The following is a 13,023-nucleotide window of genomic DNA, read 5'->3' on the forward strand; positions in this document are numbered from 1 at the left end:
ATCTCTTGGTTTATTTGGGAGTTTCATTTTTTTTTCTATATTTAAATCTTTGCTCCATCTGGAATTTATTTTATGTAAAAATGAGGTGTGGGTCCACTTTTACATTTTCCTGCTCTTCTCTCAAAAAGCTGTCCATTGGTCCTAAAACCATCAACAGAGTAATTTGTTTTCCCTGCCAAACTGAAGCACAAAGCTGTATCCTTCAAGCATAGATTAGTATAGGGCTACAGTCAGATCATACTGGATGCGATTTGGGGAATGAACAAGTGATGTGCTGAGCTCTACATAAATGGGGAATAATGAGAAAAGCGGAGAAGGGGGATGGCAACAATCGAAACATCAATTAACAAATGTTGAGTGTACAACATGTAACTATAAAATTAATATACTGTAAATAACTACTTAATAAACAGAGGAGGTAACAAAATCATTAATGGCATATTTACCTTATATGTGTTTGTTGTTTAGTTAAGACACCCCACATGTCACTAACAATCTGCAAATAGATTTTTAAACATTTTATAACAGCCGTATTGGGAAAAAGAAAATTTCAAATAATGTATCTTCTAAACTTTCAAACTTTTATTTACTTAAAAATACAGAAGTATGGAGATAAGAAGTAATTCAGAAAATAGTAATTACAACAACAAAATCTGACGTTTGTACAGTACTTCATCATATCTATATCCAACCCTGTTCAGATAAGTTTTATTATCCTCATTTTAAAAATGAGCAACAGGCTCAGAAGGATTAAATGATCTCCCTAAAGGTGGACAACAACTAAGAAGGGTCTTGAAACTTCACCTTTTGGCTTCCGATTCACCTTTAAGAGAATTCCACCATGCCCAGGTTGTTGGCAATGCCTCTTCTTAATTATACACACACATAACTGGAGAACTGGCTCAGAGACTGATAAGCACAACTAACTAAACACTGTGTTTTCATATTTAGCAGTCACTGGGAGGTCATCTAATCTGAAATCCTGTCCCCAATGTGGATGTCCTCTGTGACACTGCCTGATAGGTTTTAATTCAGCCCTTGGAAGAACCACCTAGCTGCTGATTAAACCTATAACACTTTCCTAATCAGTCCAGATCAACGCTGGTCAAAAGCCCTAACTCTTAGAATTGGCCATAATATTAAGGAGCCAAAATGAGTATAATCTTATTTCCAAGTGGTAGCCTTTTAAGTCTTTGAAAAGAATTATCCTCTTTCCATTTAAGTCTTTCTTCTTTACATCAAACATCCCACTTTCTTTGACCCCAATCTAGTCATTTTCATCATCTCTAGCCATCCAGGTTGCTATCTTTTTAATACATTCTGGATTGCCAACATCTAGTATTTTTTTATTACCTACTGGGTGCCCACCCACATAAAGAAAACAAAGGAAGCAAAGAGCACAGAGCCTGGCATACAGCAGAAATTGACTAACCATCAACTGACAAGACTTAAAAAGTGCTGTGAGACTACAAAGCTGAATACTATACAACACTCAATGAGGGGGGGTAAAGGTACAGTCTGATTCTCACTCTTCCCTTGCTTTTTTAACGGACATGATGTGAGGCTGGTAATAACCTCACTGACCTTATAATTTTGCACTTGTCAAAATGGAAATAATAATATCTGTGTACCCCATAATGCTGTTGAAGAACCAACTGAAATAAGGTAGATGAAATGTTTGGGGAGATTACAAATATATGCTGTAAATAATAATTATAGTACAGAATATTCTACAAATATATGACACTGTATTAACACAAAAATAATAGCTACAAATCAGAAAACTTTTAGGGTCTATCATTTTGATTACAGACTAACCCCAATTCATTCTCTTAAAACACCTGTACTTACAGAGTTCACCAACTCTTAAAAGAAGAAAAGAGGGACTATTACATCACTCTTTACTGAAGATTGGAACTTCCCTGGCCTGATTTATATGTGGACTTAAAATTTCATTATCAAAGTCAAGTTGGGAGTCTATTTTATCAAGTTTAGTAATACACTGTTAATATTCTATTTTTTCCTTTTGATTAATAATAAACTCTATCCAGAAGTTAATGAATACTGCACAAATGACTTAGAAAGGCATATATTAAATATTTTAAAGAAATATTACATAAAAGTTAAAAGTGAATCAGTAATAATTCACATAAGCAAAAACAATTGTATCTGCGTCAAGAGGGTTCCTCTGATCCTATCTTTCAAAATACATGACTATCAAAACTTGAGCATCCTTTCCCTAGATCTACTTTATGCTGGCAACTAGCACAATGTTTTTAAGGCTTATAAATGTTCATCAAAGGCTATTAGTAAGAAAATACAGAATGTGTTTCAATAAATCTATATAAAATATTGTATTAGATTAACATGTAGCCTAGTATATGTAACTACACAAGAAATGAAGAAATAAGAAAATGTTCTATTATGAGAAAGTGCTCTTAAGTGATAGACCTACCTTTCTAATGATTGCAATAAACACGACAAGAACAACTGGAAGCAATAATGTCTTTGTATACCTCAGTGGAGTCTGAAATTCAAAGAGATGTTTTGTTAGAAGAAAAGATGATTTCAAATGAAATTTCAGATCATGATCCAAGTGAATTTTAAAACATGTTAGTATAGAAACATAAGCATTCACCCATCTAGGGTCCAATCTACTCACTGACTCCCATTGTAAAAATGAAGATGCATTTCCATAGAAACGAACTTGCCCGAAATGTTGAGTTGAAAACACTAACAAACACAGTTCCCAAACACTTGTAAAACATGACTAGAAAGACTACTGTTCACTTTTGCACACTACTTTTCTAACTAGAGAGCATAACTTATTATTCACCTAGGGTCAGCAGAAATCCTTTAAATGGCATGAGCTTTACTGTGCATTTTATCTGGGATAAAAATCATAACCATGATCTCCAGATACACACACACACACACACACACACACACACACACAATAATGACTAATGTTTATAAGAGGAATAAAAACATTTTTACGTTTTCTTTGGTAACAGATAAAAAACTATAGAAAAATTTTTTTTATTAGAAAAGCCCCACACATTGTAATTCTATACACTTCTCGATAATTTGAGATCACAGTCTTAAACAATCCTGGGCTTGAAATTTCTAAATTGCAATTGATTTGCTTATTACCAACACTTTCCCTCAGACAAATAATCTTACATCATTAAGTAAAATGATGTATGCTTTCCCCAATATGTTTATAAAGAGAAATCTAGCTTCAACCATATTAAAAATGCTGGTACATTTTAATTCTACAAAGTATACAGTAAGTAGCATTTTCTGATTTCCCTCTCCTTAGTCCAATTTTTTCACTATTCTGTATTAGACAAGTAATTTTCATAATTCATTATACAAAATGCTTCTTCATGAGTTAGAAATTCCATTAAAAAGAGAATTTTTATGTTTTCATTTTACTATTTACCTTTATAAACATTTGCATGCTATTATTTTAAAATAATAAATATATTTCTATTTTGTAATTTTTAAGTTATGTTTTAACCTACACAAAAGTCATAACTAAAACTATTTTTTTATAGATCTAAACTTTCAAATTTTATTTACTTTTTTGGCCGCACTGAATGGCATGCAGGATTTTAGTTCCCCAACCAGGGATCAAACCCATGCCCCCTGCAGTGGAAGCACAGTCTTAACCACTGGACCACCAAGGAAGTCCCCTAAAATTATTTTATTATTTTAAAAGTTAGACATTTGCTAATAACAGTTAACAATAAATATAAGTAGTAAGATACAGATGTTTAGTTTAAAAAGGAAGTATGTCAAAATTGTGTTAGAAGTATTTAACAAAATTTAATAAGGAGTTCAAACAATTTTAACATTATATTCCAAAAGTTTATTTAAAAGGTGTTTTTTAAATATTTCTTTTAAAAAGAAAATCATATTAGCATCAGATTTTCAAAGCAACACTTTAGACCAGAAGATAGTAGAGTAATTTATTTAGGATTCTCAAGGAAAGATAGGTGAGCCAAAGATTTTGTATCTAGCCAAACTGACCTTCACACATAAAAGCCACTGATAAAATATTTTGAGCATGTAAAAATTCAGGGATTACTGCTCCCATGAGCCCTTCCTGAGGAATCCACTGGAGAGTAATCTTCACACAGCCAAGAAATGTGTTCTTCGATCCTACAACTCATAGTGTACAATAAAAACAATGATCTACAGAACTACGACAATGACAGGGATATAAAGGTGACAGAAGAGTATGAGAGGTTATACGTGCTGACAATGAAGATACAATGGGACTCTTAAAAATGGGGTAAAAGGGGGAGAGTATATAAGAAGCAAAATAATCTCCCTAATTATAGTATTACAATAAATTAGAAATGGGTGGGAATAGGCATCAGGCAAGAAACGACTAGCTAAGTTCAGTATAACTCCCAGGAGGAAACCAATAGAAGGGACTAAGGTTAATATATACAAGTATTAATATAAAGGAAACAAAATTATAAAACTTCCTCAATGCCAAAAGATACACTAGAGAGAGGGTATGCACAGAACAAATGCAAACCACACAGAGAGAGATGTATGCACGTGTGTGTGTGTTCTATTAGAACTGTAAGTTCTTTTAATATTTCTTGTAATTGTTGATTTTATTCTAAGCATAAAAGTTACATATGCTCATTGTGAAAACTAGAAAATGGAGAAAAAATAAAGGAGACAATGAATTTCACATTTTAATCAGTTATCAGCATTTCCTCCCGGATGGATTGTATGTTCACATTTGCTCGTTTCTGCATATGTGGGGGGGGGGGGGGGGGAGGGGGGATGTGTTTTTGGTGCTGGGAAAGGGTGAGAGCCCTTGGTAACTTTTTTTATTGATTTGAACAAGCTCCTATACTAATTATATTAATCTCTAGTTTCATTTATTATATTTATTGCAAGAATCATCCCAGTTAGTCATTTCCTTTTTAATTTTTATAATATTTAATGTACAGATGTTTTAAGTTACATGCAGACAAATCTATTAATCATTCTCATATATGTTTTGCACTTGTATTATGCTCATTAATAATGAAGTTAATATTCATTCAAATTTTTCTCAGATTAATTTTTCAGGCTTCATTTATATTTAACACATTAACTGAAATGAAGTTTGGTGTATAATATGATACAAGGCCTTAAGCTGACTCCCCACCCCAATTCAATTTTTCAAATAATATTCATGAAACAATGCATCTTTTAACCATTTATTGATATATTATGTGGTGCTCTCTTCACTTCATACTAAGTACATACACATAAACATAGTTAAGTACCTACACATGGGTCTATCCAGCATTGTCTGTTTTTGGTCATAATGTTCCTGTTTTGGTATCCCTGTACTTTAAATACTATTGCTTTCCATTTTCATATCTAAAAAGCAAAGATCCCCCTCACTGTTTTAACTTTTTTTTAGTAGCACAATACAATTAGAATATGATTATTATAGAAAATTTAGAAGACACAAATTACAAAAAAAGTTAATCACTGATTATCTCTCCACCAAAAAAAAACAACTGTTAAAATTTTGGTCTCTTACACTTTATTCTATGTGTGCTAATTATAGGTCAATAAGATCGGACCATTTTGCTCATCCCATTATACATCTTAAGTGTCTTTCCATATCGGTATGATATCATGTTAAATTTTCCCCTCTTCCCCACTATATGGACGTACCATACAAGAGATGCCCTCTCTGAACTGGCACCGTGCCCTGTCTCTACAGCATCGTCCCTGTGAAGGTACCTATGGAGATGAGGAATGGCAGGCTGGACACAGCTTTGCCATTTTCTTCAAATTGACTGAAGGCATCTTATGCCTCAATAAACAATTTCTTCTATCACATAACTGATGGTTCATACTCTCAGGTTGTAAAGGTGTGTATATCCTCAGTAATGTTAAAGGATTTCCACTGAGTCCTAATTTCTCTGTTGATGTCTCTACTCTACTTCCTTTACCACCTCCTTGAAAGAGGCTTGGTCTGCTATTAAGCATGCATTTTAAAGCCTTGCAAGATACTTTTCCTTAGTTTCTTTCAGCAGGTTCAACACTACCATTTGTACACTTTTTATCAAAACCATTTGCCAGAACACAGGAAATGAAGACTGATAGGTCACTGGAGGAAACAGTACATCTGCAGGACATGCTCAACTCAGAATGTCTGGTTGGTAAAAGTCTGCTGTGTGCTGCACTCTCCTCCACTGGTCTGTAATTTAGGACATGGGCTGACCCAGTGGGGATCGGGGAAAATGAATGTGTCAACAGAGGACTGTTGGCCACTTCCATATATATACACACACACAGCTTTGAAGAAAAATGTCTGACAGATAATAAAATATCATCATAAATCGGGGCCACATGGGTGGTGTGAAAAAAAGGCATATATATACACGTCTGTTGAACCAAACTAGCTCATAAAGTATTGCAAAATGGTATTTAATATAAAATATCTTAAAATATCAAAGTACTTTCCTATGTATCTCCTTTCGTCCTCACAATATCTACCTGTAGCATACTACCAGAAACTAGTAAGCTACAACTCCAAGAATGAGAGCCACTTGTTCAAGAACATCAAGTAATATCGCAGACTTCTGTCTCACTATCCACTAAACTACTCTCTGGTTTCCTTCTAAACACCTGAATACAGTTTTAGGAACAAAATGTTGTTGGAATGAAAAACTTATACTCAATGATATTTCAAAGCAATGAGATCATTCAAACAAACAATCACAAAGTGAGTGGAAACTTAAAAGCTTGAGAGCTTCACTGAACTAATGCTATCCCTAAAAAGAGGCGACTTGAAATGCCTCTGTTTTTACTCAATCCTAAAAACTATTGCTAGACTGAATGCATGTTTCTAAATTATCAAAATAAGAAAAGACTATATATTTCAGGAAGCTGTACTAATGTAAATAGGAATATCTTCCTTTAAGCTGCCAGGTTTTCCTTTTCCTTCAAACTGAGATAAGAGCACAGAGGTAAGAGTCTGAATAACAGGAGCACCCTTTATGAAAAATGAATGGACCAAAAACTAAGGAAAGAAAGGAGAAATCACATCTTACCTCCTTCTCCATAAAATCAAACTCCGCTGCACAGGTATACAGTAAAGTGTCAAAATCCTTGTAACTGAAGAATTTTGATGTTAATAAGTTGCCAATATGAGCCTAGTAAGGAATAAAGGGAGGTACCATTAGATTATGCCGTATATTGTAATAATGCATTTTAATCTTAATAGTACCTAAAAATAGTTTCCACTGCATGACAGAGCTCGCTGTTCCCACACCTGGCTACTTCTGGACCCTCCAACTTCACAGTCTCCCTTCAACTGCTGACAAGTGATAGCTCCAACAACACCCTGCCGTCCACGCTCCATCATCAACATTCCAAAGGTTTTTACCCTTGGGTTTTCCCTGCTCAAGGTGTTAAACCTGGTGAAATACACTACACAGTATCGGGTAGGCTTGGTAACACACACAGGCATCTGTCAATCACAAAGGGACAACGTGTGATAGAGCAAAGCAAAGCAAACGTTAATTCAGATTTCTGAAAAGCGGTTGGAAAAGACTTTTTGAAAGAAGTAGAAAATGGGCAGGCCTTGGAATAAAACACACTTTTGCCTCACAATCAGCAACTGTGTAATTCTTCATATGTCACCAAGTGCTCACAGTTATATCACCTAACTTACTTCCCACAAGAAGCCATGTGAGGAAGCTGGAATTGTTTTCATTTAACAAATGAGAAAACATTTGCCAAACTTTCAATTCATTATTGTCTAAAAGAGCAAGAAGAGCAAGAACCATAGAAAAGGGGATAAATTATAACTGAAACACATCATGACTAAAACCCTAAACGATACCTAAATGAAGTAGGGGGTCAGGGAGTGAGTAGGAACTATAAAGGGTGATGGGATATGCTGAAGAATCTCAAATGCTCTGTCTCCTGGGGAAGAAATGTATTCTGATAAGTTTAAGAAATCAATAGGAGGGAGAGTACATAGGTCTAAAATACACAAAGTACCTAACCACTGAAAAGGAAAAGAATCTAAAAAGAAAGTAAAATGTTTGGAAAATCTCAAATAAAATGAAAGAAGTAAGTCCTAATATAATGATAACTGCCATAAATGTAAAGAGGTTAAATTCACTAACTAAAGGACAGATGCTCAAGTTGGATTTAAGGGGAAAAATTCAATATCATATTATCTACAAAAGACAAACTTAAAAGTATGCAGAAAGGTTGCAGAAAGGTTGAAAACAGACGAAGAGAACAAGATATACCAGATAAAATGAACCAAAGAAATCTGGGTTAGCTACTGTGATGTCTCACAAAACTAAATTCAAACAAAAATATATGAAAAAAGACATCAAAATGACATTATATGCTGATAAAACAAACAGCAAAGCAAGGTTATACATATCACGAACATATAATATTTGCAATTTGCAATTAACAGTATCGATTCAAAGTGTATAGAAGAACAACTGAAAAACTCTGTAGGAAGAAAAAGTTGACAGTGTTCATTGGAAATGTTAAATATTTCCCTCTAAAGTAGAAAAAGCAGATAAATGTTAACATAAAATCTGAACAATATTAATAAGCTCACAAACAGAGAATACAAACTTCACAAAGAGAGACTATATGTTACCCTCAAACACAAGTAAAGATTTTTTTAATGTTCACATCCTATGCCACAATAAATCTCAATGAATTTATATAATGCAAATTATTTTTTTCTAATCATAAATGCAGCAAAATTGGAAAATGGTAACTAGGAATGGCTTTAAAAATCCTTTCAGCTAGAAACTAAATAACATAAAGCTTTTTAGGTTAAAAAGAAAGTCGCAAAATAGTTAATTTGTAAGACACACAAAAAAGTACTACTTAGAGGGAAATTTATAGATTTAAAATGCATTTATCAGAAAATAAGAGAGGTGAAAACAAGAGCCAAGCACTTTCCGTCAAGCATCAGAAAATGCTACAGAACAATCCCAAAGAAATGAGAAGACAAGAAATGAGGGTGACAGAATTCAATTACAAAGAGCAATACAAGAAAGCCAAGGAAGACTTTAAAGAAGTGGTACTTTGAAAATATTAATATAATAAATAGAAAGTAGAAAAAATAGCAAAAAAATAAAAAGCAGGTCTTTACAGATTAATATAATATCAAATCCAAATAAGGAAAATTAAAGAGCATAAAAGACAATTCACATATATGCAAAAAATTTCAATAAGAATTTTTCGCTAACTGAATTCTACAATAATTTTTTTTTAATTTGATGATATATATGAAATGGGTGAGTTTCCTCTAAAGACATAAAATGCCAAGACTCCTACAGAAAGTGGATTTGTAGTAGAAAAATCTCCCATGAACAAAACTCCATATCCTGAGGGCTTCACTGTCAAATTCTAACAAACCTTTAAGGAAGACATAATATCAATTCTATATAAATTCTCATTAAAAATAGGAGATTGAACATTTCCCAATAATTCTGGAAGGCTGCATTACCTTGAAACTAAAACCAGGCAAAAACATTACAAGAAAATAAAACTACAGACTAACATTCCCATAAATATCAGCAAAAGTCCTTAAAAATATTAGCCAACCAAATCCAGCAATATTTAGAAAAACTAACACATTGTAAACAAGTGAGGTTATCTGAGAAATATAAGGCTGGATCAACACGCAAAAATCAGTGAATATGGGGACTTCCAGATATGGCAGAGGAAGAAGATAGTAAATCCCCTTTTTCAATAACAACTATGAAATTGGACAAAACTGTCAAAAACCATATTAGGATCAAGTAATTGATCAAAAGGAAAACAAATGGAGAAACATGCATTCACAAAAAAACTGATGAGGGGGCTTCCCTGGTGGCGCAGTGGTTGGGAGTCTGCCTGCCGATGCAGGGGATGCGGGTTCGTGCCCCGGTCCGGAAAGATCCCCATGCCGTGGAGCGGCTGGGCCCGTGAGCCATGGCCGCTGAGCCTGCGCGTCCGGAGCCCGCAACGGGAGAGGCCACAGCAGTGAGAGGCCCGTGTACCGCAAAAAAAAAAAAAAAAAAAAAAAAAAAAAAAAACTGATGAGGGACTTCCCAGGTGGGGTAGTGGTTAAGAATTCACCTGACAATGCAGGGGACACGGGTTCGAGCCCTGGTCCGGGAAGATCCCACATGCTGTGGAGCAACGACACAACTACTGAGCCTGCCCTCTAGAGCCTGCAAACCACAACCACTGAGCCTATGTGCCACAAGTACTGAAGCCCGCATGCTCTAGGGCCCACGTGCCATAACTACTGAGCCCTCATGCTGCAACTACTGAAGTCCACGTGCCTAGAGCCCGTGCTCCACAACAAGAGAAGCCACTGCAATGAGAAGCCCGCACACCGCAACGAATAGTCCCTGCTTGCTGTAACTAGAGAAAGCCCACGCACAGCAACGAAGACCCTATGCAGCCAAAAAAACCAAAAAAAAAAACTGATGAGCTCTGGGTGGAAATAGTGGGAGTCTGTGGCATTGTTGCTTTGGCCGCTCCCTCCCACCATTACATCACCTCTGCTTCCCCCAGCTTGGTCAGCCCAACGGTCCTACCCGGGTGGGGTTGGCCATGAAAAGCAGAACCTTTGCTACTGCAAGGAGCTGACTTGTTTGGGGGCAGAGAGCAAAAAATTTATGCACCATCAGTAAAAGCATCAAACTCAGGAGGAAATGAAAGGCGGAAATTCACAGTTCTGCCAGCTTAGGGTTACAGTACTCGTTTGGTGAACAGTAGACTGGCAGACTAGCTAGACATTTTACAGAGATTCTGAAAAGGAGACAACCAATGACAGGAGACAAGTTCTCACATCCCTGGTGCACTGGAAAGTTGTCCACAGACGCTGGTGGATCCAAGAGAGCCCAAGCTCTCTACAAATCTATGACTGACTGGGAAGTGGTATGCATATTCATGGGAGATCCAAGGTGGGCATGGCAGAAAGGAAAAGATGAGACAAACTTGTTGTTCAGATGAGAGTTAACATAGTAGGTCTGAAGGGGATCCTTTGAAAAACCTGCTTGCAAGGTTGACCCTTAGCTGGCATCAGGGAACTTGAATTCCGGAAGGCTCCCATCACCCTAAATGATAATAGTGGCTTATACTGAACACCTACATTCTTTCTGGGAGTTTGGAATTTTGATAACGTGCTAGGCAGAGGATGCTTATGTTACCAGCCCCCAATAAAAACCTTGGGGCACTTAGTACTGAGCTTCCCTGGTATACAACATCAGAATTTTACCACGAAAAATGTTGATAGGAGCAAGGATGGGAAATCCAGGATAGACCGAGAAATGCCTCGCTGGGTTCCTAAAGGACAGGAAGTGTGTGTCTAATTAACAGAGAAGGGTGGGTGGAAATGCTTCTCAAGAGCCGTGTGGCCTTGCCATTCTCTTCCTTTGACCAATGTTAAAATTAAGAATTTATTTATAACATTGATGTCCTTGATCAATGTTACAGATTTCTAGAAATACTAAAGCTGCAACTAACTTATTTCTGATTTGGAAATAACTTTTTACAGCATTTTTTTTTTTTTTTTTTTTGGCCCTGGTGCAACATCGGGCTGTGATAGAAATGACAATAGTCACTTTAACCTGAATTAAAACTCTAACCAGCTTGTCTTCCCCCAATGAGTAGACAGATTCCATAAACCCAGGACTTGGGCTCTTTCCCTTTTCTTCCTGCTCATTCTCTGCCTCCTGGCTGACTCAATCACCACTTAGTGCTCATCTTCACAGTTGACTTCTAGGAGCCTTCCCTGAATCTCCCTGGGTATTCCTGTGGCACTCTATACTTATTTTTTTAATAAATTTTTTTAAATACATTTTGAATTTTTAAAATTTTATTTTATATTTTTATTTTATTTTATTTTTGGCCATGCCATGTGGCATGCAGGATCTTTAGTTGCCTGACCAGGGGTAGAACCTGTGCCCCCTGCAGTGGAAGCACAGAGTCTTAACCACTGGACCACCAGGGAAGTCCCACTCTGTACTTATTTTTATCAGAGCTTTCATTACACTGTATTATAGCTGCTAGAAATTGTCCCTGTCTCCCACTAGACCATGTCTTATTCAGTTCTGTATCTCTAGGATGCATTCTACTATCAGGCACATAGCAGGTACATTGAATGAATGAATAAATAAATGCATTTTAGACTATGCTTTTAAACTTTTAAAATGTCTTTCACAGGTTGTAGACCACCCCTTTAATAGCCCATTGTTTTCCATCTTTTTTAAGCAAACAATTCCTTTGTTCATATGAAAACATGTATAAATGTCCACTATGTAAGAGATTAAAGCAAGACTATCCTGGGTGAAGAGGGGCTGGCAGGGGGACTGAGAAGTAGATGGACCCCACCAAAGAGTCCTTGAAGTCCCAGAACTTCACAGAACTCAGTTTCAAAACCACAACTTTAATCTAATACAGAAGGAAGAAAGACCATCAATTAAAATAAATTACAGAAAAAAATATGTGGCTTACTTTACTCTTTCCATGTTGGTTGGTGTCCTGCTCTCTCTTTTAATTTAATTAATGTGCTTACCAAAACATCAAAATAAAATAGGCAATACAAAATTATAGATAGAGTGAATCTCTACAGTTATAAAGCAGAATTCTTCTCATTTTATTTTCTCTCCTACCCAAATACCAAAAAAAAGCAAAACCAATAACAATAATATCTCTTAATAAGACTAACTTGGATTAAATTACCTACAAACCTTTCACAAGCATTGACTAGAAAACTGGAAGAAAAAGAGAATAAGTTATATGATCTATTCTTTAAGAGCCTCTGAAGATGGCATCTTTATCTGTTACAAAAGGGGATTATAAAGAAACCAGAGAAAAATGACTGTAGAGGCCTTAAAATTTGAGCTTAAGTCTCTAGAGCTTTCTTACTTTAAAATTTTAAAATCTTTGTGGAAGACCAATAAAATATGAGAGTTATGTCAAGAAATTAATTTTGGAGAATGGACTACA

At 35.6% G+C, this 13,023-nt stretch overlaps 1 protein-coding gene across 10 annotated transcripts in view; it reads right to left on the reverse strand.

The window, feature by feature from the left end:
* Positions 1 to 13,023, reverse strand: part of DPY19L1 (dpy-19 like C-mannosyltransferase 1) — a 242,178-nt gene that overhangs the window by 164,067 nt on the left and 65,088 nt on the right. For all 10 annotated transcript variants that reach the window (XR_009520648.1, XR_009520649.1, XR_011246604.1 and 7 more), the window contains exons 14-16: positions 7,086 to 7,187; positions 2,456 to 2,527; positions 447 to 496 (exon numbers count right to left, since the gene is read on the reverse strand). Coding sequence is in view for 2 of the 10 variants with exons in the window: in XM_060020710.1 (XP_059876693.1) it covers positions 447 to 496; positions 2,456 to 2,527; positions 7,086 to 7,187 (224 nt within the window). In the remaining 8 variants the exon portion in view is untranslated. The remainder of the gene's footprint in view (positions 1 to 446; positions 497 to 2,455; positions 2,528 to 7,085; positions 7,188 to 13,023) is intronic.

This window comes from Delphinus delphis, chromosome 9 (assembly GCF_949987515.2).
Source record: "Delphinus delphis chromosome 9, mDelDel1.2, whole genome shotgun sequence".
Classification (NCBI taxonomy): domain Eukaryota; kingdom Metazoa; phylum Chordata; class Mammalia; order Artiodactyla; family Delphinidae; genus Delphinus; species Delphinus delphis.